General features: G+C 47.4%; 1 protein-coding gene across 1 annotated transcript in view; it reads left to right on the top strand.

Moving 5' to 3' along the window:
- The first annotated feature begins 2,180 nt into the window (after positions 1–2,180).
- PC (pyruvate carboxylase) overlaps positions 2,181–27,467 on the top strand; it is a 419,331-nt gene continuing 394,044 nt past the window's right edge. Inside the window, exons 1-3 of the mRNA XM_075326302.1 lie at positions 2,181–2,294; positions 11,898–12,015; positions 13,953–14,104. Coding sequence (XP_075182417.1) covers positions 2,271–2,294; positions 11,898–12,015; positions 13,953–14,104 — 294 coding nt within the window. The 5' untranslated portion in view covers positions 2,181–2,270. The remainder of the gene's footprint in view (positions 2,295–11,897; positions 12,016–13,952; positions 14,105–27,467) is intronic.

Below are 27,467 nucleotides of genomic sequence, written 5' to 3'. Positions count from 1 at the left end.
AAACAGAAGTCGGCACCTTTCAGCAGCGTCTCAGTGAATGAGGCGGCGCATAACAATGGCGTCATGCGTTGCCATAGCATGGACGCTATGAAAGCTGCCGACAACTGCAGGCTGGCTATAGATGCCGCACGACGTGAGAATCGGGGTGGGTGGGTGAGTACAGTATATACCAGGAGGGGCCCAGGCGTGGAACACATATACCAGGAGGAGCCCAGGAGTGGAACACATATACCAGGAGGGGCCCAGGAGTGGAACACATATATACCAGGAGAGGAACACATATACCGGGAGGGTCCCAGGAGAGGAACGCGCATACCGGGAGGGGCCCTGGAGAGGAATGCGCATACCGGGAGGGGCCCAGGAGAGGAACGCGCATACCGGGAGGGGCCCAGGAGAGGAACGCGCATACCGGGAGGGGCCCAGGAGAGGAACGCGCATACCGGGAGGGGCCCAGGAGAGGAACGCGCATACCGGGAGGGGCCCTGGAGAGGAACGCGGATACCGGGAGGGGCCCTGGAGAGGAACACGCATACCGGGAGGGGCCCAGGAGAGGAACGCGCATACCGGGAGGGGCCCAGGAGAGGAACGCGCATACCGGGAGGGGCCCAGGAGAGGAACGCGCATACCGGGAGGGGCCCAGGAGAGGAACGCGCATACCGGGAGGGGCCCAGGAGAGGAACACTCATACCGGGAGGGGCCCAGGAGAGGAACACTCATACCGGGAGGGGCCCAGGAGAGGAACACTCATACCGGGAGGGGCCCAGGAGAGGAACACTCATACCGGGAGGGGCCCAGGAGAGGAACACTCATACCGGGAGGGGCCCAGGAGAGGAACACACATACCGGGAGGGGCCCAGGAGAGGAACACACATACCGGGAGGGGCCCAGGATTGGAACAGGAGGGGGACAGTATATTACAGGAGGGGCTCATGAGGAGGACAGTATATACCAGGATGGGGGGGCAATTATACAAAGATGGGGGGCATGTTTACCAGGAGGAGGGCATATATACTTAGATGTGGAACATATATAACAGGATTGGGGACATATATTCCAGGAAGGAGCCTAGGATGGCGTACATTAGAACAGGATGGAGCACATTACTACATAGTGAGGGGGAAGAGGGGCAATGCGTATGTCTTTATAGGATTTAGAATGCTAAATGTATACATCCATCTGACCAACATATGGGGATGGATGGGAGCCGAGGTCCAAATTTTACACCAGGGCCCATCAAACTCTAGTTACGCCACCAAACACATTGTTTTTATCCACTTCCCTTTGGAAACATCCTATCCCTTTTTAGTTTTTAATTTGTTAGTCAAAAATATCAATCAATGTAAAATTAACCCCCTATGATCTGTGGTGAATGTCTTCAAGATAGGAGGAGAGACTAGCTAGTGCCACCGGTTAGAAGAAACATTCCTAGAAGTCATGATTGACTCTTCAAAGATCCCTGCTATTGATGAGCGAGTATGCTTGTCACTACTCGGTACTCGCACGAGTATCACTGTACTCGGGCTGCTCGGCGGGGACCGAGTAATCTCGCAATACTTGTGCTGTACTCGTGGTCTTCATGTTGGCGCTCTTTTTAGAGCCAGCCCTTATGCAGGGATTGGCTGGCAGACCACTGCAATGCCACAGCCCTGTTGTGGAATTGCAGTGATTGGCCGGCCCTCACAGCATGACCGTGCCTTTAGCCCGACACTTCCCCGCTCGGCTACGGCCCCTCCCGCACTCCACTCCGCGTGTATATATATATGCACGCTTACACACACACACACGCACGTTTTTTTTTTTAATGTACAGTTTTATGGTTTCTACATGCTGCCGGTGGTCATTTCAGAATAATACTCGGGTCTCCCATAGGATAACATTGGGCTCGGTGCTCGGGCCGAGTACACGAGTATCTTGGGAGGCTCGGCCCGAGCCTCGAGCACCCGAGCTTTTTAGTACTCGCTCATTCACTAATCCCTGCCACTTGACTTTAGGGTGTACAACCAAACTAGAAACCTAATTTGTAGGCACATGTTACTGGGTTTTTGCCCCTCTTCAGTGCAAAGCTAAAAATGTATTACAGATTGTAGGGTGCAGGACAGCTGAATGTGTTGAAATGAAATATGTTCTGACCTCCATGTTTCTTCACAGGCGTCCCAGTTGTTCCCGGCACGGACTCTCCTATTACTTGTATAACAGAAGCTCAAGAATTCTCAAACAAATATGGTTTCCCTATAATCTTCAAGGCCGCGTACGGAGGGGGCGGACGAGGCATGAGAGTAGTGCGGAGCTATGAGGTATAGTTTCACCACCCTCCTTTTTTTTTTTTTTTTTTTTTTTTTTTTAACCATGGTTGATAAGGAAGTCTGATTCTTGACCACTCAAATGGTATAAGACTCTGTTCACATTAATATTAAGGATCTCAGTAGGAGCCCTGGCTTGCAATTCTATTTTGCACTTGGGAGACCATATTCTTGATGACTCCATTGTAAGTCAGTTGGGGTCCTTTTTGGGTGCTTGATTTGATGGATTGAGGATTGTCCTGAGTTTTATTTAAGGGTTAATATAAAAATTACAATGTGGCCTCAGTTTTCTTGTATGTATGGATTTGAATCAATATTTAAATCTGGACTGAATTTTAGCGATCACGTCTGCCCCTCAATGATGAACCTCAGGGCTCTTTTCCCTCTGTGGCTACTGGATCCATCCTCATGCTGTTGGTTAAGAATGAACAGAACCTAATGACCCTATATGTAATAAAACATCTGACTTTTGGCACATTTCAGTTATGCTATACTGAAGATTCCTGCTACATTTGCACCTAATGACCCTGTCCTGATTCATAAAAAATGGATGCATCTAAGGACCCTATCCTGATTAATGAAAAATGGGTACATCTATTGCCCCTATCCTGATTCATAAAAAAAACTCAGATACATCTAATGACTCTGTCCTGATTCATGGAAAAACAGATGCATCTAATGACCCTATCCTGATTCATGGAAAACAGATGCATCTAATGACCCTGTCCTGATTCATGAAAAAAAAATGCACTTAATGACCCTGTACTGATTCATGAAAAAAGTATATGCACTTAATGACCTTATCCTGATTCATGAAAAACAGATGCACCCTATCCTGATTTTATGAAAAATGGATGCACCTATTGACCCTGTCATGATTGTATGAAAAACAGATGCATCGAATGACCCTGTTCTGATTTAATAGAAAACAGATGCACCTAATGATCCTGTCCTGATACATTAAAAATCATCAATGGACGCCTCATCCATAGAAATAGATTTTAATTTAGGCAATGTTTATCAGGGAACACACCAGGGGAGCAGAAGGAGGGGTCTGCAGCACTAAAAAGAAGCAGGGTGCTGAAATATAGATTTAGCAGAACCAAACTACAATGTATATTCTTGTTTTGTTTATTGGTAAATACAAGTAGGACTATCCCTCTCTTAATGATCCATGTTCTAAGTTGCAGATTTATGACATTTTTAATGGCCACCATCACAACCCCCTATCATAAAAAAACAATAGGTAATTTACTGGTGCCACTTTGCCATTAATGTCTTTGATTCCTATGATGCAAGATTTCTTCTCGGCAGCCGGCTCGCTGTGTCGGGGTCACTTTATATTCCACCTTTTCCCCTTCCTTTTAATTTCCGTTAGCTTCCGCTGTGCCACATTCCCATAGATCTGTCTTCTAATGTTTATTACTTAATGATGCCCTCCAGGTCCCTTGCAGCTGATTAGGATAAATACTCATCGGTTTTCCCCAGCCATAAATATTCCGATCCCTTCCTTGTCCCCCACCACTGTAGCTCCAGGCCGCAGCTCTGCATGCTGAAAAGTTTAATTTCCATGTATCCTGCTGTAACAGATGGTATTCTGCACCCGCTAAAGAAATATTAATAAGAGCCGCTATGAGCAGCTGAGACGCAGCCTTGAAATGAGCAGCATTTGCTTTGTTCCCTTCAGATCTTTCTGTCGCACTTTTACGGCTCTGTTCACATCTACGTTGGTGATTCCGATGCAGATTCTGTTGTTTTCTTTGCCAAGCCATTTATTGGGGTCCGTCTGATGCCGCTGGTGTCAGTTGTTCATCAAATTTGGCTGCGTATCTGATTTTAGAGGACATGACAGTTGCCGTAAATGTTTTATTTTTTTTGCCTGATGTAAATGCCGCCGTTCTCCTGAATCCGGCGTTGTTTTTCTTTCGCTCCTGCGCCTCTCCATGCCGAAGATATAGCCCTTTTTCCCTTTGTGCAAATCTTGCTTTCTTATCCAGGTGGGTGTGATCATCAAGACAAGGCCTGAGAAGCACACCCACTTGGCTAACCAAGCTAGATTTATATACAGTGAAGATGGAGTAGTATCTCAGGAACAGAAAGGCGCAGAAACAAAAGAAAAACTACACTGGATTCAGGAGAACAGCGGCATTTACAGTAGGTAAAAAAAAATTACATATTTAGGACAGATAATAATCTTAAATTGTGATGGAAATTCTAGAAATGTTGAAGCAGATTTGCAAAAACTGGCCACAAGAAATTTTTTTTTTTAAAACTCATTGTAGGTAGTAGCGAGTGAGCAGCCATACTTTTTCATGGGACTTCCATCCATGTGCAACTTACAAGGGGGACCTTTTCAGTTGTCCTTTATCGCTGCCCATTTATCGGCCCTTCACATTGTACTCCACCCTTGTCTCAATTGTCAAGGTTCCCATATATAACAGTTATCCAAATGGTCATTTGGTCAACAACGCTCCATAACCCCCACTATACACATGCACTCCACCCTTGACAGAGCACGCATGATATTATGTATGTATGTAACACACACGGCTCCACATCCGCAGCGGCTACACCCCCCACCCATTACTACACACGACTCCGCCCCCCCCTCCCGCACATTACACACACAGCTCTGCTACATCTACACTCTAAATCCCTCCTGACCCCACACATAAACTTCATCTCATCCAGCAGCACCGTGACCACCAGCACAGCAGAGTCCTGCATACACTGAGGAACTGATCATGTGACCCCTGACTCCTCCCCTCCATGTGCAGTGTAGTGTCACGGTGATTAACCGGTCACAATGATTAAGCCTTACACCGCCAGCCCACCGGGAAACCCAATCTTCAAGGCTGCAGTATAGTGCCACTGTGATTAACCCTTATACCACCAACTGTATACAGCTAGCTGTATACAGATCGGAGGGCTGTATACCCTTGGGGGGGAGCTGCATACCTTTTGGGGGGGGGGGAGGACATCTGTATACCCTTGGGGAAGGAGAGCTATATACCCTTGGGGGAGGGAGAGCTATATACCCTTGGGGGAAGGAGAGCTATATACCCTTGGGGCGAGAGATGCTGTATACCCTTGTGGGAAAGAGCTGTATATCCTTGGGGGGGGAGAGAGCTGTATACCCATTCGGGGGAAGGACATCTGTATTCCTTTGGGGGAGCTATATACTAGGGTGGTGAGCTGTATACCCTTGGGGGGGGGGGGAAGAAGAGCTGTATACCCTTGGGGGAGAGGAGAGCTGTATAGCCTTGAGGGGGACAGCTGTATACTTTTTGTGGGGGAGCTATATACCAGGGAGGTGAGCTGTAAACCTTTGGGGGGAGAAAAGCTGGATACCCTTGTGGGAAAGAGAGCTGTATACCCTTTCGGGGGAAGGACATCTGTATTCCTTTGGGGGAGCTATATACCAGGGTGGTGAGCTGTATACCCTTGGGGGAAGGAGAGCTGTATGCCCTTGGGGGAGAGGAGAGCTTTATACCCTTGGGGGAGAGGAGAGCTGTATAGCCTTGAGGGGGACCGCTGTATACCTTTGTGGGGGAGCTATATACCAGGGAGGTGAGCTGTAAACCTTTGCGGGGGGGGGAGAAGAGCTGTATACCCTTTGGGGAAAGCTGTATACCCTTGGGGGTGGGGGAGAGTTGTATACCCACAGCAAAGTCCTGCGTACACTGATTACCTGATCATAATGGACGTGCTGAGCGTTAGCTGGCTGGCAACAGCTAGTATATATAACGAGCAGCCACCAACTCTGGTGAAAAGCTATTTTCCATGAGCACAAAAGCATGGAGCATAGTAATTCAGCATGTCTGACCCTTTTCTCCAGACGTAATGAGGCCTCCATAAACTCTAGATAGCTAGATGGTTCTGCCGATTCATAGTTTAACTGTGTTATTGCTAGGAGTTCCCTAGTAATCTCCAAATCAGGGCTTTGGTACCCCCCAAAACAGGGCTAGATGTGCCTGCTTGACCTCCACTCCGTTCATTTTATATGGGACTGCTGGAGAAAGTGGATCTTGGATTGAACAACCCCAAGGACAATGAATGGCTCGGAGATGGAGCGTGCGCACTGTCAGAATGGGGAATTTTTTGTTCCTGACAGTGCTCTTTTATTTGTTACGTAATGTAGATGCAGATTCCTGATCGCTGCTCCATTTATTCTGTGATTGCTGGAAAAAGCCAAACACGGGGACAGAATGGCGCGGTGGCCGAGCATATGTACTGCCGCTCCATTCCAACGGTAAAAGTTCCACGTTCTGGTGCAAGTCCCTACGGTTGGACCCCCGCTGACCAGCATTTCATCACCTATCCTGTGCATAGGCCATAACCACTGATCAGTGGGCACTACCATGCTCAGGTGCTCTGTACTTGTAATGCGCATTCACACACTAGTACGGACACGTAACGAGCATGGTAGTGCACGCTCATCACTAGTTACGAGTACAGAGCACCTGAGCATGATAGTGCCCGCTCATCACTACATACGAGTCCCGAGCATGGTAGTGCCCGCTCATCACTAGTTACCAGTACAGAGCACCCGAGCATGGTAGTGCCCGCTCATCACTAGTTACGTGTACAGAGCACCCGAGCATGGTAGTGCCCGCTCATCACTAGTTACGAGTCCCGAGCATGGTAGTGCCCGCTCATCACTAGTTACGTGTACAGAGCACCCGAGCATGATAGTGCCCGCTCATCACTAGTTACGTGTACAGAGCACCCAAGCATGGTAGTGCCCACTCATCACTAGTTACGAGTACAGAGCACCCGAGCATGGTAGTGCCCGCTCATCACTAGTTACGAGTACAGAGCACCCGAGCATGGTAGTGCCCGCTCATCACTAGTTACGAGTACCGAGCACCCGAGCATGGTAGTGCCCGCTCATCACTAGTTACGAGTACCGAGCACCCGAGCATGATAGTGCCCGCTCATCACTAGCCATAACTAGTTTTCACCAGACACACTGTTAAGGGAAAATGAACACTACGAGAAATTTCTGCCCCGTGGTTTCCATATTGTTGGCCGCACATTCGCGGTTATGACGGGCTGAGAAAAGGAGCGATCGTTGGCTGATCAGTGCCATGTTTACAAAGGTCAAAAATGAGGAGCTCATGTTCTTCGAAACACTCGTTTGGGCAATTATCGTCCCCCATACAGTGTCCGCTGTGCCCGTATTTGCCGTTTTCCGTCTCTCTGTGCAGTAGATTTTATTTAAAGAGCGGAAAGTGGCCTTAAAGTGGAACCATCGGCCGTGTACAGACAGTAATCTGTCATCAGCGCCATGGCTTCCCTTTGTGTCTGCAGAGCGGAGGGGAGGCAGAAAACGCAGCACAGAAGCCGCGGCCTTAATGGAAATGTAAAGTCGAGCTCATTAACTGCAGCCGAGGAAAGAAATGAGATTTAAATTGTGATAAAAGTAAGAGACGGAGTAAATGGAGTCATCCACAATCCAAGGGAGATTCCTCCAGCCATGCTTTATGGTCTAATAAGTCATTTGTCTTTTTCATGATGGAGCAAGTGCTCGGGTCAGGCCGTAAAATCTCAGAGCTGCGCCGAGGATACGGGGCTTTCATGTCTGCCAAATTACTATGGTCATTGCAATGTCCATTTCTCCTAATAATGGACCTGGTTTTACTTCATCTGCTACAGAAAACTCGCATACAGTCAGTCTTATTCCTAGAATGCATCGAATACTCAAATTAACCCTTTACTATACTAAGAACTGTCTCCGAGCTCCACACATGGCAGGTGACAGCTGTGCTGTACAGCCGACCTATTTCTCCAACATCCACGCTACATGTAAGCTGGTAACCCCTTTAAATGCAACTGTCAGTCTGACCACGGCGTTTACTGCATGGTGCTAATGGATTGCAATGGCAGCTGAGGAACTTCCAATGATGGTCATCTCAGTACTCCTATCTTTAGTAACAAATGTGAAATAGATTATATATATATATATATATATATATAATCTCCTTATTCTGTCTCTGTCTTGCTCCAAAATTGTGTCATTACGGTGACACAAAGCTGATTGGCCGCTGGGCTCGCCATGGCCCCGCCCCCCCGCACGGATTGGCCGCTCGCCCAGGCTGCGCCCCCACACGGATTGGCCGGCCGCTCGCCCAGGCTCCGCCCCCCCCCCCCACAGATTGGCTTCTTGCCCCGGCACCCTGCAGGCATTGGCAACTCGGCCACGCCCCGCCCCCCTCACGCAATGCACGCTAGCTCTGGCCCCGCCCCCCCCACGCATTCCCCGAACCGACACGGTCACGGAGCCACGACTACCTGGTGAGTACTGTACCCCCGGGAGCCCACATCAGCATACGCCGCCAAACCAGCCGACACATACCCTCGCATTGCTGGGGCTGGCCGGCGTATGCTGGTGTGGGCTCCCGTGCGAGCGGGGGACGAGATACCCTGGTAACCATGGCAGCATAGTTACCAGCGGAACGTACACACACACACACACACACACACACACACACACACACACACACACACACACACACACACACACACACACACACACATCAGATCACACTCACTCTCACACACACATCACATCGCATCCACACACTCACAACATCCTGGGATATCGCTTGCTTCTCGGCAGCGATACTGTGCTGTGAGCTTCCAGGACCTGCCGGAGGATCACATGGCCAGAAGCATGTGGTATCTCCGGATGTTGAGTGTGAGCGCGTATGTGCAATATCGTCAATGTGTGTGTGCGTGAGTGTATGTGATCGGGTGTGTGTGAGTGTATGCGATCGGGTGTGTGTGTGTGTGTGCGATCGGATCTGTGAGTGTCGGCAGAGGAGCACGGGCTGCTGGAGGAGGCTGGGAGGAGAGAGGCTGATGCTGGGGACCGAAAAGGCTGATGCTGGGGACCGAAAAGGCTGATGCTGGGGACCGAAAAGGCTGATGCTGGGGACAGAAGAGGCTGATGCTGGGGACAGAAGAGGCTGATGCTGGGGACAGAAGAGGCTGATGCTGGGGACAGAAGAGGCTGATGCTGGGGACAGAAGAGGCTGATGCTGGGGACAGAAGAGGCTGATGCTGGGGACAGAAGAGGCTGATGCTGGGGACAGAAGAGGCTGATGCTGGGGACAGAAGAGGCTGATGCTGGGGACAGAAGAGGCTGATGCTGGGGACAGAAGAGGCTGATGCTGGGGACAGAAGAGGCTGATGCTGGGGACAGAAGAGGCTGATGCTGGGGACAGAAGAGGCTGATGCTGGGGACAGGAGAGAGGCTGATGCTGGGAGGAGAGAGGCTGATGCTGGGAGGAGAGAGGCTGATGCTGGGAGGAGAGAGGCTGATGCTGGGGACAGAGAGAGGCTGATGCTGGGGACAGAGAGAGGCTGATGCTGCGGGCAGAGAGGCTGATGCTGGTGCACGATGGGGAGTGCGCAGCATGGCGGATGGAGCACGTTTGGGAGTGCGCAGCATGGGAGATGGAGCACGTTTGGGAGTGCGCAGCATGGGAGATGGAGCACGATGGGGGGTGCGCAGCATGGGAGATGGAGCACGATGGGGGGTGCGCAGCATGGGGGATGGAGCACGATGGGGAGTGCGCTGCATGGGCGATGGAGCACGATGGGGAGTGCGCTGCATGGGGGATGGAGCACGATGGGAAGTGTACACCTCCCCCCAACACACACACACACGCACGCACGCACGCGCGCGCGCACTGCACAACACACCATACACACTGGGAACCACAAACAACTGCCCTACACAGACACCCACACACACAGACAACGCTGCACACACAACACCCAACACACAAACACCGCGGCACACACAAATATACGCACATACCGCACAACACACACATTGCACAAAACATACCTCCCCCCAAAACACACCTCCCCCCAAAACACACCTCCCCCCAAAACACACCACACACACAAACCGCGCAACACACAACGCTACAGACACAAAGCGCTCCACAAACAACGCAACACACATACAACACCGCTCTCACCCCCCGTCACACCCAGACAACACCCAGAACATGTACAGCGCCCTACACAAACACTTGGTAACTACACACAACAACATCTATGTATCTATCTATCTATCTATATTATATATATATATATATATATATATATATATATCTCTATCTCTATCTATCTCTCTATTATATACGTGTGTGTGTATATATGGATAGATGATATAACACAACACAAAGTGGGTACGGAAAGTATTCAGACCCTTTTAAATTTTTCACACGTTCATTGTGGCCATTTGATAAATTCGAAGAAGTTGATGATTTTTTTATTTTTCTCATTTATGCACACTGCACCTCATCTTAACAGAGAAATGTAGAAAGTTTTGCAAATTTATTAAACTAGAAAACCTGAAATATCACATGGTCATAAGTATTTAGACCCTTTGCTCAGACACTCATATTTCAGTCACATGCTGTCTATTTCCTTGTGATCCTCCTCCAGATGGTTCTACTCCTTCATTGGAGTCCAGCTGTGTTTAATTAAACTGATAGGACTTGATTTGGAAAGGCGAACACCTGTCTATATAAGACCTCACAGCTCACACTGCATGTCACACCAAATGAGAATCATGAGGTCAAAGGAACTGCCCAAGGTGCTCAGAGGCAGAATTGTGGCAAGGCATAGATTTGGCCAAGGTTACAAAAGAATTTCTGCAGTACTCAAGGTCCTAAGAGCACAGTGGCCTCCATGGTTTTTAAAGGGAAGAAGTTTGGGATGCTGTTGTTGATGCTGTTGTTGATGCTGTTGTTGATGCTGTTGTTGATGCTGTTGTTGATGCTGTTGTTGATGCTGTTGTTGATGCTGTTGTTGATGCTGTTGTTGATGCTGCTGCTGCTGCTGATGCGGATGTGGATGCTGCTGATGTGGATGCTGCTGTTGTGGATGCTGCTGCTGTTGTGGATGCTGCTGCTGTTGTGGATGCTGCTGCTGTTGTGGATGCTGCTGCTGTTGTGGATGCTGCTGCTGTTGTGGATGCTGCTGCTGTTGTGGATGCTGCTGCTGTTGTGGATGCTGCTGCTGTTGTGGATGCTGCTGCTGTTGTGGATGCTGCTGCTGTTGTGGATGCTGCTGCTGTTGTGGATGCTGCTGCTGTTGTGGATGCTGCTGCTGTTGTGGATGCTGCTGCTGTTGTGGATGCTGCTGCTGTTGTGGATGCTGCTGCTGTTGTGGATGCTGCTGCTGTTGTGGATGCTGCTGCTGTTGTGGATGCTGCTGCTGTTGTGGATGCTGCTGTTGTAGTGGATGCTGCTGTTGTAGTGGATGCTGCTGTTGTAGTGGATGTGGATGCTGCTGTTGTAGTGGATGTGGATGCTGCTGTTGTAGTGGATGTGGATGCTGCTGTTGTAGTGGATGTGGATGCTGCTGTTGTAGTGGATGTGGATGCTGCTGTTGTAGTGGATGTGGATGCTGCTGTTGTAGTGGATGTGGATGCTGCTGCTGTTGCTGTTGTGGATGCTGCGCTACTGATGTTGTTGTTGTTCCTGATGCTGTTGTGTGGCAAAAGTGTTGTCTGCCGAGTGGAGGTAAGTGACCATATAAAAGCTTGACATTTATACATGTGACTCTCCACAGGAGCTGGAAGAGAATTACACCCGGGCATATTCGGAGGCACTGTCCGCGTTTGGAAATGGAGCCCTGTTTGTGGAGAAATTCATTGAAAAGCCGCGTCACATAGAGGTGCAGATACTGGGTGAGTGAACCTATACGGCTGGCAAAGGACTGTGCCATTTATACAGAACATAAATCCCAGAGTCCCAGTGCGGAGCGTTCTGTCCGGAGGAGAGCATTGCTGTCTCCGTCCCTTCCTGCAGAGACTCCGGGCAGGGGAGAGCGCGGTGTTCTGCACGCACAGTAGGATCAAAGTCTTTATCCATAATGTCTCGTAAACCAAGTGGAGAAAACGGTCAGTTACAGGAATTTTTTTTTTTTTTTTTAAATGACTTTTTTTTTTTTCTGAGCTCCTTTCAGCTGATTTGATCTAGTCTGTGGTCATAAAAGTGCAATGTGCAGGAAAACAAGACCAGCGAAAGCAAAAACTATGAAACTTCTTTAGTTAAAGGTTTATTCCTATCTCCAAGATCCTCTCCTGATGTAGTAGGTGTAATAATAATATTGGCAAATATCTCCAATTAGAAATGTAGTGTAGTTCTCCTCTTACCTCATGTGCATGGCATTGCAGGACCTTATGTATCCATAATTATGACCGCTAGCAACTAACTGTGACTATATGCATGGATAGCTAAGGTCCTGCAATGCCCTGCACATGAGGTAAGAGACATGGCTATATCAGGAAATCTATACTACATTTCTAATTGGAGGTATTTGCTATTATTATTATTAATAATAATAATACATCAACTATACATTGGGATAGGATTTTGGAGATGGGAATATTGAGGTCTATGACTTTCTGCTGACTCCATAATCTGCTCGGTGCGTGCACGCCTGCCTCCTGAGAGTTATGGGCTCATCTGGTGAGTTGGATTCTCTTGAGATGTAGGTCAGGGTTGGCAACCCAGACTAAAGGCAATGACATAGTGGGCCGGGCTTGAGGTATGGTAAGGGGGGATCATGAAGGACCAAGAGAAAAGGATATGCAGGCAGACAAGAAAAGAAGGAAAAAACAGAAGACACAGAGCCAGGAATGTAGACCTAAACAGGAACCATAGACCTTTGGTCCCTTGGCAGGGACATAGGCAGCAGTAATGAACAGGCAACTGAATACTTGCTTGTTGCTGCAGAATTTGTTGTGTGAATAACACCAGAGAAGAGTTTTCTATGCTTACAACAGATGAATGGTTAATCAGCAGGTCTGAGCCAAGACATTATTGCAGATAGAGAAACAAGCAGTCATTTGCAGAAGAATATATTGTCAGTTGACTGAACTGAACGATCAGGCAAACTTCAAAGCAAAAGGTAACGAAGCACAAAGATTACTGAACACTGAAACATACAGCTCACAGAGTTCGTCTTTAAAGGCCGAGAATAACAGAATTTTGCTGGGCTACTTGAGAAACATGGTGGTGACCACAACAAAGTGCGACAGCCATAGGGTAAGGGAGAAGGACCCGACCCTTGAGGTGAGACAGATGAGAAACACGGAGTTGCCGACATCTACAAGATCTTTTGAGCCTGTTCCCCACCTATCGGCATAGGCCCTGGTACCATGACTCCGGACAACTGTTTCTTGGTCTGCCTGTGACTATATACATAGGGGTGTGTGACTAGGACTTGCTGGCACCTGGCTAATGAATTCTCATTCCGCCAGCCCTATTACAGAAACCACAAATGTGAATATTTCCGCAATGGAGCATTAGAGCGTAAAACTGAAAAAAGCTGCAAAATCGGGGCAACTCTTGAATATTGGCTCTATTTTCACGAGCAAGTGACCGGTCCTCTTTAATTCTTCTAGCATATCACATATATTTACCACCCAAACCACCCAGCAATAGTACCATTGTAACGGAAAAGCAGATCTTATCCCATTCATGGGTCATCAAAGCTGGAAGATCGGAGCCCCGTTGACTTCTCATGGTAGCCTCTCTTCTTCTGAGACTATATTGTATGGAGCTTTATGACTGTGACCTCCTCATAATGACAGATCTCAAAACTTTTTTTCTTATTCAGGTGACAAACACGGTAACGTGATACATCTTTATGAACGTGACTGCTCCATCCAGAGACGGCACCAGAAGGTGGTGGAGATCGCACCAGCTGCTCAGCTAGACCCTCAACTCCGAGATCGCCTGACCCATGATTCTGTTAAACTTGCAAAGCAGGTGAGGTTGATCGGGATAGTATTCTGCATAGGATATTCCTTGACCTGATGTTCAGCCATGGATCTCCACCAGTAATGGCCAACCAGCAAGCCTCCGCTGCCTATTGTGTTGGTGGCAAAATTATATGGTGCAACTTACTTTTTCCCAGTGATGGTCAGCAGATCGGCTCCGTTATGGGGACACTAAGCTGAGCTGCACAGTTTGCAAAGATAGCTGCTGTTTCCTTTGCTAATGACCTTGGGTAATGCATTGAAGTAGTCAATCGCTGCACGACCGTTCCTAGACTTTGTCTGCTGTCATTTGCAAACTTTGCCGCTTGGGTTCTCCTCCGTTTCTTCCCTCTAAACTTTGTCACTGTTGACTCCACGTGTGAACGCCGAGTTAATAGTGCAATACATTATCTGGGAATTGGAAAGAAATTGTTGAACCAGTGAACAAAACTTTTCTCTCTGGAGTCCAGGTCTTGAGTTCCATCAGAAGAACATCTCCATGGGGTTTCCCGGTTCTCCCTGTGGTCATGTTCTTGCTGTGTAGGATGAAATGTCACGGCGCAGATCGTGCAGTGGGAATGTTAATATTGTGTAGAATTACTCCATCATTTCATGTCGTCTTGGATCGTGTTTCAGGGGAAAACAGAACCGTAGAATGTATTAATCAATAATATACAAAAAACATTCGGCAAAATCTCATGACGAAAAGTATCGGGACACCGGTCTTAATGGTATTGTCTCATCATCTTTAATGAAAATCATAGTCAAGTGTTTGTATACCTGCTTGTTTTTATAATTTACTTAAAAATCCTATCCATTCTCAAGAAGAGAGGTATTTTATCTTCAGTTAATTTTTTAGGTTTTATGGCCGTTGTTGCTGTTTTATCATCGGTGGGTGGTTTCCTAGCAAGGAATTCGCATTTTGAAGCCCTTTGCTATACAGCTTGTAATCGTTCCTCTGATCATTTTTGGTTGCTGCACCCCTGCGATTTAGCAGAAGCAAAACTGTTTTGAGGAGCATACAGTTCATGCCAGCAGCTCATCCATGCTGCTAGTCCGAACTGTCAATCATCAGGAGAGCACCGCCAGCTCGAACGCCTGTCCTGGAAGTAAGAGCGTTGGACTCCTGTTACAGCAATTTTAATCATTGCATTCAGATTTTTCCTTTAGTCCCAGTGTATAACATCCGACCCCTTCCCCCTGGTGTATGATATCCACCCCCCCCCAGCCCATCCACCTGTACGAACGTGATAGAACGGCCGGTAGTGCAGAGCTCACTGATACCAGCGCGTCCTGTAGTATGAGCCACCGGTGTAACAAGTCAGATCATGAGATTTTGCCCTTCCTAAATCTTCTCCATTCATTTGGAAGTTGAAGGAACCACAGCAACTCAGCCACGATATAGAGACCCAGAGCGGGGGGCTGAGGAGCAGAGGCCAGAAAAGTCACCAACGTACTGTAGAGTCCAGACCTCCTCTGAAATTATCCTTAGGAGAGGTCATTAATGTCTGATCGGTTGGCTGGGGTTCCGACACCCAACACTCTCCACCAATCAGCTGTTTGCAGTGCTGGTGGCAACAGGCAGCTGGAAATGCTCAGTTCCGCAGATTCCCATCTTCTGATAGTGGCCGGGTACTGCACATCTGCCTCTTATTGATTTTGAATGGTAGGAGGATGTGCACTACCCAGCCGCTATCAGTTCACTGGACAGCTGAGTAACTGAGTATTTCCAGCTACCGGCACGGAGAACAAGTGATTGCTGGGGGTGCCAGGCTGGGGTCCAACACCTATCAGACATTGATGACCTATTGAAGGATAGGCCATCACTGTAAAAGTAGTGGCCAACCCCTTTTAACATCAGCACAAACACTGTGCCTGCCAGGAGCTTCATGGCCGAGCAGCTGTATATCACCAAGCACAATGCCGAGCCATACATCACCAAGCACATGTAAAGCCGCCAACACTGGACTCTAGAAGATGCAGTGATGGATCACACTGCTGTATCTGGCGTCTTATGGATGAGTCTTGGTTTGGTGAAAACCAGGAGAACTTTATCTGCCTGACTTCCTTGTGCCCTCTGTACAGTTTGGTGGAGGAGGATAATACTCTGGGCTGTTATCAATAGTCGGCCTTCGGCCCTTTTTCCAATGAAGTGATATCTTAATATTTCAGCATAAGATACTGTGAACAATTGTAGTTCCCGCTCTGGGGGAACAGTTTGAACTAGGCCCTTTTCTGTTCGCCATGACTGTGCCCAGTCACAAGGTCTTATAGACATAGTTGGGGGAGTTTGGTGGAAGATCCTGATCGGCTGCACAGAGGCCCCATCCAACAACAAATTGTTAGACCCATCATTATCTGACTTTCCAAATGCTCTTCTGAATGAAGGGGCAAAAATCCCTCAACTCCTCAAATCATGTAAAAGTCCTTCCCAGAAGAAAGGTGTAACGTTCACCGATGGTGAAGGCGGCGAGTGAGAATGGACCCACTGGACCACAGGGGGAACCCAAGCTTACTCTTTAGTGGGAGGGCTTAACTAAGTGCCCACCGTGTGGCACAACACCAGGTGCCACTCCCAGGGCAGTAACTGGGACAGTGGTAGCTGAGCGGAGCAGGACAGCAGAACATGGACAAGGTCTCACACTGGACAGGTTCTGCAGGACAAACTGGGTTGGCAACAATGGCAGGGCAGAAATGGGACAGGTATTAGCAGGACAAACAGAGAAGAGAGAGAAGACTGGTACAGGCAGGTGCAGATCTTCCGTCACGGGTGACCAGGCAAGGAACATCTAGCACAGGACAGAACTTCTGGAGGAACTCCAGTCATCAGGGTTGAGGTTAACAGGCTTGGATCCCCAGGCATGGACATCAGGTGCAGCTGGAACGGCTGAGGCAGAGAGGACAACAAGTGCAGGTCAAAGTGTGGTACCAGGGAATAGACAGGGCAGGTCCAAGGACACATAGACAGCAATGAAGGACCACGCAACACATGGGTGACCGCAGGGGGGAAGGTGAGCTGAGGACCGCGAAGCACGAGGATGGTCATCCAAGGGAGAGGAGAGTGCAGGAACATGGCGCTAGGACGCTGCGGTGTGCTGACGCAGTAGGGAAGCCGGCGCTACAAGCGGAGGCTGCTATACATACAGCGGGGATGACTCCATACAAAGGTCTATGAATATAGAATGAGCGGTTAGAAATGTTCCTGTAGAGTAAAGGCCGCTTTGCACGCAACAACATCGCTAACGCGATGTCGTTGGGGTCATGGAATTCGTGATGCACATCCGATCTAGTTAGCGACGTCATTGCGTGTGACACGTACGAACGACCGCTAACTATCAAAAATACTCACCTTATCGTTGATATGCTGTCCATTTCCCAAATATCGTTGCTGTAGCAGGACGCAGGTTGTTCGTCGTTCCTGTGGCAGCACACATCGCTATGTGTGACACCGCAGGAACGAGGAACAACCTCGTACCTGTGGCCGCCCGCAATGAGGAAGGAAGAAGGTGGGCGGGATGTTCGGCCTGCTCATCTCCGCTTCTATTAAGCGGCCGCTTAGTGACGTCGCTGTGACGCTGAACGAACCGCCCCCTTAGAAAGCAGGCAGTTCGCCAGCAACAGCGACGTCGCTAGGTAGGTAAGTAGTGTGACGGGTCTTAGCGATGTTGTGTGCCACGGGCAGCGATTTGCCCGTGACACACCACCAACGGGGGCGGGTACGCTCGCTAGCGATATCTATAGCAATATCGCTGCGTGTAAAGTGCCCTTTAGTGTGGAGGGGGCACATTGCTTTTTTTTCCCCAATATTTAGTGTATGTCCTGATCATTTTCCAAATATGAGAAAACATGTCAAAGCTTGTATTGAAATGTTACTGTGCTGCTTGTAGTTGTTGCCGGCAGTCCAGGTTTCCTTGTGGCTCTGGTGAAGCCCTCTTTGGAGGAAGGTGAAAGTCTTGCCGCATTGGGACATCACAGCCTCCTCCGGTTAATCAGATGTGTTCTGTTCTGATCTGTCTGCTGCAGACGTGTGTATTAATTCTGGGCTCCAGTAGGGGGCAGCGGCGACATTGGATGGACAGAGACGCTTCCTCGCGGTTATATCACGGTGTATGGGGAGACTTTTATATTGTGCTGGTTCTTTCTTTTCAGGCTATTTAAAGCCTCTGTGATGTAACGAGTCCCTGCTTCCGGGTACTTGTAACGAGAACTTCAGATCTAAGAATGACCTTGCTGTTTGGTCGTGGTCAGCGCAGTCAATTCTCCATGCAGATTAGTGGAACGTCATCATTTACCCTCTTCTGTAATGAAGCCTCATAGAGATTGCACCGCAGGCTTCCTGCACCCTGTGCGTTCATTGACTGTAGCCTTCCCTTTGCATGTTCAGTACTGTGCAAAAGTTTTAGGCAGGTGTGGAAAAATTACTGCAAAGTAAGAAGGCTTTGAAAAATAGTGTTTAATAGTTTATCTTTTAACAAAATGCAAAGTGATATGAAAGGGAAAATTATAAATCGCAGCAATATTTGGTGACCACCTCCGTCTAGATACATTTTCACATCGTTTTTGAAAGAACTCGACAGAGGTTGTTCCAAACATCTTGGAGAACTAACCACAGTTCTTCTGTGCATGAGGCTCCTGTGAATCCTTCTGTCACTTCGTGATCATAGACCAGACTGGATGATGTTGAGATCGGGGCCCGATCATCACTTCCAGGACTCCTTGTTCTTCTTTACGATAAAGATAGTCCTTTATTGGAATTGTCCAGATTAGTCATGAAGTCCACTGTCACTCTGTGTGACTCCAGACTTGCAAATACTCGAAATTGGGCCGTTATTACCATAAGTATGCGATCTACATACTGCCGGCCACATTCCAACTAGACGTGAGTAGCCTCACACAATACAAATGAATTGAGTGAAGTTTTGCACGTCTAGTTGGAATGTGGCTGATAGTATGCATATTTTCACTCACACGACTACCTGCTCTCGCCGCCAATGCCGTAGAATCCTTACATCGCTCACTTGGCGCTCTGTAAATATTTACAAGTCCACTACAGACTTTCGTGACATACCTGGACAGCCCCTTTTAATGACATTGTATGTTTGAAGTCCTTGTCCAGATGCAAAACCTATTTGGAGTCAAACAGGTAGTACATAATGGATTAGTATTTGCCTGTATTTCAGGACACCATTAATCCTGACCAAATCCACCACTCCATTTGGTAAAATACAGCCCCAAACTTGCAGGACCCCCCTTTAGGATGCTTTACACGCTGCGATATCGCTAGCGATCTCATTAGCGATGTGACACGCCAGATCGCAGATGTGATCTGCCGAGATCGCACATGTGACCGGCGCTTAAAAAAGACCTATGTGCGATCTCTGCAGATCGCCTCTGTGATCTGGCGTGTCACATCGCTAACGAGAACGCTAGCGATGTCGCAGCGTGTAAAGCACCCTTTTGTGTTTCACTATTCCTACAGACCCTCATTATTGGTCGCTCTCCAGCCCCTCAAGGCACAAACTGTGTCTTTTACAGCCAAATACTTCACATTTTGACTCCTCAATCCTGATCTTCTGCTGGCATTTTTCTGCACCCCAGTTCCTATGTCTATATGTTCAAGGTTATGGCTTTTGGCAGCAGTTCTTCCATGAAAACCACGTCTGAACAAACTTCTCCAACCGGTAGATGGGGGAGAGGGGGTTGCAGCAAGGTCTCAGAAGTTGCTTTGAGTTCTGAGTTGATGGCACTGCTGGACATCTTCTGATTTAGAATCAAAGTATATAAAGTGTCTTTCATCTGTTTCACTAAGTTTCCTTGGCCAACTGCTATGTCTAAGTCCCCAATGTTGCCCATTTGTTTGGTGTCCTCAATGCTGAGGGTTACAGGCAGTTATTCCTCTATCCTACAATCCAATCAGGGAGGCATTTGGCTCCAAATTTATTCTGCTGCTCCAAACGACCCCAAAGATAGTCAATATCATTTAGACCTATCTTTAGCCTAAAGGAGGAGTCCTGGAACTGATGATCCGGCCCCCACGGAGCCATGATCTCACATATAGACAATAAGGATCCGTACAAGTCTCATAGACAGAAGATCTGGTGTCAGTTCTCCAAGATCTGTAAACAGGAGAAAAAAGGTTGGCACTCACCCGACTAAGTGAAAGGAGTCCTTTATTTCAGATGGACGAAAGGAGCAGAGGGAGGATGCAGGGAGCGAGGACGACTGCTGCCATTTCGTGCTGAGGGTAGCGCTTCTACGGGTTCATGGACCTGTAGAAGCGCTACTCCTAGCGCGAAACAGCAGCTGTCATCCTCGCTCCCCGCATCCTCCCTCTTCTCCTTTCGTCCATCTGAAATAAAAGATTCTTCACTTATTCGGGTGAGTGCCAACCTTTTTTCTCCTGTTTACAGCAATTCATCTTATCTGCTTTTGGTTCGGTACTATAGACCATTGAACTATCCCATTGGACAAAGACACATTAAATATACAGGAGCTTCTATCTGGATTCGAACCCACAAGCTCAACACATCCAAGCCCACAAGTTTACCACTAGACCATGGAGCGAATGTGATACGTTCGCTCCATGGTCTAGTGGTAAGCTTGTGGGCTTGGATGTGTTGAGCTTGTGGGTTCGAATCCCGATGGAAGCTCCTGTATATTCAATGTGTCTTTGTCCAATGGGATGGTTCAATGGTCTATGATACCTCTTTGGTTCGGCACCCCCTACAGTCCGAAGAGCTGTACCCCAGCTGCCGGCTTTTGCTGTTGATCTGGCTTGAAGCCTTGGTCTCTGGTGCTGGACTCATGTCTCGTTGGTTTAGTCAATTCTCCAAGATGTTTGGAACAATCTCCCTACCGAGATCCTTCAATAACTGGACAGCTGACAAGTCAACCTAATACTGATGGTCACCTAAATAAAATATTGATGTGATTTTTAGATTTCTCTTCTGTTCATACACTTTAATATTAGTTAATTGATATAAAGAAACCATTGACCCTTCTATTTTTGAAAGCTTTTGTTTTTGAACACCTGCCTAAAACGTTTGCACAGTACTTTACATATAGTTTTTTTTAAAACTGGATCCTTTTACTGTCCCGAGGAATATATTATTCCGGTCTGTATTGCCGGTAATGTTGTGCCGCACTCAGGCGGACTGGTCTACCGCAGCGATCATAATGCTTAGGTAAGCAAATTTTCCTTTGCTGCCATCTTAATCGATGATTGACCTTGACGTGACGCGTAGGCAGGAGACGTCTCCCGCTCTCGGATTTACATTCGCTGCCTTCCTGTCTTCCCTCCTCGTAAAACCCGGATACACGGTGAATTTAGATACTCGTACAACTCCCTTTTCTTTTTATTAGAGCAATTTGTAAACACTGTTAAAAGAAATTGGCTTGGAGTCCCAGCTGCCCTCATGATGTCTTGTGGGTTTTGGAGGTAATCCAGATTGCTGAAGGTTCAGAGCCTATTTCGCCGGCTGAGAGGAGACGTCATGGGGTTGTTGCAAATATTAGAGCATATCTTGCTGCCTGCTGCGGCTTGCAATGTGCTTATCTTTTACATGGTTATCTGGCTTTACTATACTGGGAGATACTTGAGAATTTAATGTGTTTGGGACTCTGCTTGCATTGCAAATTACTTCTGTTGTGGAACAAAACAAAATACCTGGCAATGAACACCTAGGAGAGGCAACTATTCTCCACGTACCTGGCAAGAAACACCTAGGAGACTCGGCCAACCCCAAATAACTGGCAGAAACACCTAGGAGAAGCAGCTACCTTACAAGTCCCTGGCAAGAATTGCCTAGGAGAGTTAGCTACCCTCTATATACCTGGCAAGAAACGCCTAAGAGAGGAGACTACCCTACAAATACCTGACAAGAAACACCTAGGAGAGGTGGCTACCCTATAAATACCTGGCAATAAACGCCTAGGAGAGGCAGCAACCCTACAAATACCTGGCAAGAATTGCCTAGGAGAGTTAGCTACCCTCTATATACCTGGCAAGAAACGCCTAAGAGAGGAGACTACCCTACAAATACCTGACAAGAAACACCTAGGAGAGGTGGCTACCCTATAAATACCTGGCAATAAACGCCTAGGAGAGGCAGCAACCCTACAAATACCTGGCAAGAAACGCTTAGGAAAGGCAGCTACCCTAAACATATCTGGCAAGAAACGCTTAGGAAAGGCAGCTACCCTATACATATCTGGCAAGAAACACCTAGCAGAGGCGGCTACCCTCATTACCTGGCAAGAAACGCCTAGGAGAGGTGGCTACACCATAAATACCTGGCAAGAAACACCTAGGAGAGGTGGCTACACCATAAATACCTGGCAAGAAACACCTAGGAGAGGTGGCTACACCATAAATACCTGGCAAGAAACACCTAGGAGAGGTGGCTACACCATAAATACCTGACAAGAAGCACCTAGGAGAGGTGGCTACCCTACAAATACCTGAATACTTGGCAAGAAAAGCCTAGGAGAGGCAGCTACCCTAAACATATCTGGCAAGAAACACCTAGGAGAGGTGGCTACCCTCCACATACCTGGCAAGAAACACCTAGCAGAGGTGGCTACACCAAAAATACCTGGCAAGAAACACCTAGGAGAGGTGGCTACACCATAAATACCTGGCAAGAAACACCTAGGAGAGGTGGCTACACCATAAATACCTGGCAAGAAACACCTAGGAGAGGTGGCTACACCATAAATACCTGGCAAGAAACACCTAGGAGAGGTGGCTACACCATAAATACCTGACAAGAAGCACCTAGGAGAGGTAGCTACCCTACAAATACCTGAATACTTGGCAAGAAAAGCCTAGGAGAGGCAGCTACCCTAAACATATCTGGCAAGAAACACCTAGGACAGGTGGCTACCCTCCACATACCTGGCAAGAAACATCTAGGAGAGGCGGCTACGCTACAAATACCTGACAAGAAACACCTAGGAGAGGTGGCTACACCATAAATACCTGGCAAGAAACACCTAGGAGAGGTGGCTACACCATAAATACCTGGCAAGAAACACCTAGGAGAGGTGGCTACACCATAAATACCTGACAAGAAGCACCTAGGAGAGGTGGCTACCCTACAAATACCTGAATACTTGGCAAGAAAAGCCTAGGAGAGGCAGCTACCCTAAACATATCTGGCAAGAAACACCTAGGAGAGGTGGCTACCCTCCACATACCTGGCAAGAAACATCTAGGAGAGGCGGCTACGCTACAAATACCTGACAAGAAACACTTAGGAGAAGCGGCTACCCTCCACATACCTTTTTTATACATTTTTTTTTTTTTTGTGCGCCGATGAGCTAATTTGCATATTTTTCCCATGGCGCATTACCTGTAAAACTTCATTCTCATCTGGTCTCCCTAAGGACAACCATAACTTTCCCACTTTCACTTGTGATTTTCTAGTTTTTTGTTTGTGTTTTCTTCTTTTAATTCCTTCTGTTTTATGACTTGTAATGACTGTCGTTGGGACCAAGAGATTACCAATGTCTCCTTTACCCATGTATCCTCTGATTTGTGAATAACCTGTCAGGGGGTATGAAATGGCTGAACAGGGCCTCCTAGGCTGGCCCTCAGACTTGAGACCCTTGTTCTGTCCCTTATCTCAGAGGTAGGCTTGATAGTAGCCAGGTCTGAGCCTCCTGCATGACCCTGACTCCTGTCCGACCCCTGAGCTAACTCCCCCTCTCCCCGTCCGTTGTGTAGGTTCGTATTTTAGGCGTGGTACTCTGTTCATTCTGTGTACATTGACCTGTTAAGTTAGGTTAATCACTCCCTGCCAGGCTTTTTTCCCTAAGGCTGGGGGAGGGGGCCTGGCGTCCACCAAACTCTCTGCTTACCTGGGAGATTATTCAGTCTGTCTGAGAACTTCAAGATAGAAGCAGGAAGATTCATCCTCTGGGGGAGAAGCTGCGGCTACAGGCAGCACCCCAGAGAGACCTTGAGAAACCCTGATTTTCCCTGGAAAAGGACTTCTGGAGGATTGTGACTGATTTATCCTCTGTGGGAGAAGCTTGAGGCTCCCCAGAGAGACCTGGACATTTATGCCTTACTGGACTATTTTACTCTGGTGAATTATTTTTATGGACCGTCTCTTATTGCTTGGAATAAATGTTCTTTGGATTGTTCAATCATCTCTCACTCTGTTGATTGTGTGATATCAGAGAAGGACCCCGTGACAACGACTAAAACCGGAATCGCTGGAGCTATGCTGAAGCTATAATCTGCACTGAGTAGCAAGGTCCAGAATCTTATAGAAGGAGGAGATGGCTGTGATTGGTAATTAGCAACCTGAGCTCCTTGCAGAGTTTCCCAGGTCAGCAAGAATTAACTCCTGCAGGACTGAGAAACGGAGCACATGAAACAGCCGACGCCCAGCTCTGGCCGAACAACTAGGAGACATCAGGTTGCCTTTCAGGCTCTGCAGTGTGAACAGAGTCTGACACTGCCTTGACACTTAAGGAGTCTGGACCTGAACACTGCATGATATAACCACGAGCACTTGACCTCTTGGGTAATGCTGGTGAGATTGTGTTAAGTTGATGATAGACCACTTGGAAAGTTTCTCTAGCGTGGCACAGGAGCCTAGGAATAATGGACATTTCGCTAGCTGGCCAAGGTTCCCGCTCACTGCAGATTGATTCCCCCCCCCCTCCCACAAAAACGTTTGCCAGGCAAGTGGTAAAAAATTGGCAGTGTCCAGCATGCTGCAACCATCTACATTGGCACTATGAAGGTCGGAGTGGTTTCTGATGCTTAGGAGCTTCCGCAGTTGATTATTACAATGCCATCTGCTCTGCAGGTTTTATATTTCTATTTTGGGCGACACCCTAATTAAAAAAAAAAAAGTCCTTCTACTTTTGTGAGATGATTATACCGTGCATTACCGGTATCACAAAAAGATTTGAGAGCCCTTCAGATCTTTGTAGTGGAGCCTCTTCTAGGGAAAGGACTTACATGATGGTATCTGGAAGCTGGAAGTGGACCTGATAGTGTTATCTACAAACATAAAAAAATACTCGTATAGTATACATAAACCAGTGTAAAAAGGCGTTATATTATGTAATATCTGCATGGAAAAAACTACAAAATGCATTTACACGTACCTGAAAAATATCAAACCCCAGAGCTTTAACCTTACAGGCACAAAAACTGAAAGTTTCACATGACAACACTTCTGCTGTAGTTTGGCGCATGCACAGATTTGGCCGGTAGAGATGGATCACGACCACATTAATGTAAATGCAGGTGTACCCATAAATACCATCATTTGTTTATCATTAGAGCTTGGTTTGCCAGCAAAAAGATGGAGAACGGAGCTTTGTCTCAGGATTGGTCTCACACCAAAATAACCAAAAAGGAGATAGTCGCACTCTGTAGTGCTAAGATATGTGGAACAGTGAATAATGGTATATAGACATGCATTACTGTTATGAAAAAACATATTACAATTGAGATACTTAGCACACAAAAATGGCCAGTTTTATGTGAGCCCAACAGCCAGCAGCAAGGTGACTTTTATTACTGGGTCCCTATCAAACAAATGCCTATCTTTTGGTAAAAAAAAACCCAAAACCCTACAGTTTATAGGTGGGAAAGGAACCTTGAAATGGGAAATTAAAATAGCCTCAGGTTTGCAGGTTCCTATCCCCCCCCATAAATTGTAGGTTTCGAACCCCAAAGAGAGGCAATAGTTTGATAGGGACCCAACAATAAGAGGGCACGTTGGCTGTTGGGCTCACATAAAACTGGCCATTTTTGTGTACGAAACATCTCAATTTTTCCATGTTTTTCATAGCAGTAATGCATGTCTATATTCCCATATTCATTGTTGCACTCTGCAGTGCTAAGATATGTGCAACTGTCTCCTTTTTGTTACGGTTTCATGTTCAGTTTGAACCTGTTCACATTATAAAGGTAGGATGTGCCATCAGTCTTTTTCTTAAGTACAAGGTCATACCAAAATAAGACACAAGTGGACATGAAGTGCCCCAAGTTCACCAAGTTCAACACTGGGTCCCCTGTTATTTACTTTTTAATTTTATTGAAGTGGATATCTGGATTTATTTTTTCCCATCGGCAGGTTGATTTGACCTCATGGACCATGTAAGGACCTCATGTTGATTTGACAGCTGACTCTGAGCCAAACACAGTAGGAAGTTGGTTGTCAATTAACATGAGGTCTGCAGGGAAGCCCCATTGATGGAGAAGAATGAAAGAGAAGGAACTGCTCTGTTGATGTGACCTCACAGAAAGCGGGAGAATCGCCGGCAGGAGCGGACCGCAAACTCTATGAATCGGGAGAAATTTGTTGTAGGGCATAACTGGCTGGTTGTTGGCATCTAGCTGCCGATAAATCGTTAGCCCCAAAGTGGAAAAAATCATAGCTAACCGGTAGCACAGGGGTACAAATAATGTGTATATGATCTGAGGAGTGGACCCAGACTGCAAGAACAATGTAGGGGCCCTTTGCAGTCAAAGAGCTCATCACATTGCACAATTCCTACCTTGGCGGTGGTAATGCCCCCTTCTTGGACCTATATGCGGCTGCACAGGTTACTCCAATGGTCTGGCTATATTCTAGGGAGGAAAAACTAGGAGAGTCACTTGTTAAAAAAAGGATCTGGGTGTACTTGTAGATTACAGACTAAAGGACACATCGTCAATCAGCTGCTGCTGCTTTGGTCGGGAGGCATGGACTACAGGAGGCAGAGGACAGCAATGTTACAATACCAACTTATGAAGTGGTAGAGCAGTTTCATGTGAAATGTGCTTCGATTGTGGGTAGCAGTTCATAAAAGGAATTCCCTACTGTTATGATTCAGGGACCGAGGAGGATCAAAAAATGCGGAATCCCAAATAGTAACAGAGTGGCTAGAACCTTAACGGACTGCAGATCTAATCCTGACACACAACTAGAAGTAGCCGTGGGGTGTGCCTACGATGACCTGGACGTCTTGACACAGCCGGAGAACTAAATATTCTCACAGATAGGGATATAAGAAAGCTAATCTGCCTCGGAGCAGTCCCCAAAGATATAGATAGCCCCCCACATGTAAAGGCTACGGTGATATAGAAAAACACAATACAAAGCTAGAAAAGACAGATTCAGCAAAGGTGAGGCCCAAACTATCTTTATAGGAAAGGACAAGGAGCACTGTCTGCAACCGTAAAAAACCCTAATATATACCAGCACTTCTGATACGGAAAAATCCTGAGGTCACACAACCTCTCCCCCACTGTATCAGAACTCTGATGTTACTGGGATCCAAAAACACTAATATAGATGAGGGACTGAATTAATACCAAGCATGACAAACACAATACCTTGCAGAATCATGGAGCGAAGTAC

The sequence above is a fragment of the Anomaloglossus baeobatrachus genome, chromosome 10 (assembly GCF_048569485.1).
Source record: "Anomaloglossus baeobatrachus isolate aAnoBae1 chromosome 10, aAnoBae1.hap1, whole genome shotgun sequence".
Lineage (NCBI taxonomy): Eukaryota > Metazoa > Chordata > Amphibia > Anura > Aromobatidae > Anomaloglossus > Anomaloglossus baeobatrachus.
Note: the sequence above shows the minus strand (reverse complement) of the source record. Positions and strands in the feature narration are given on the sequence as shown.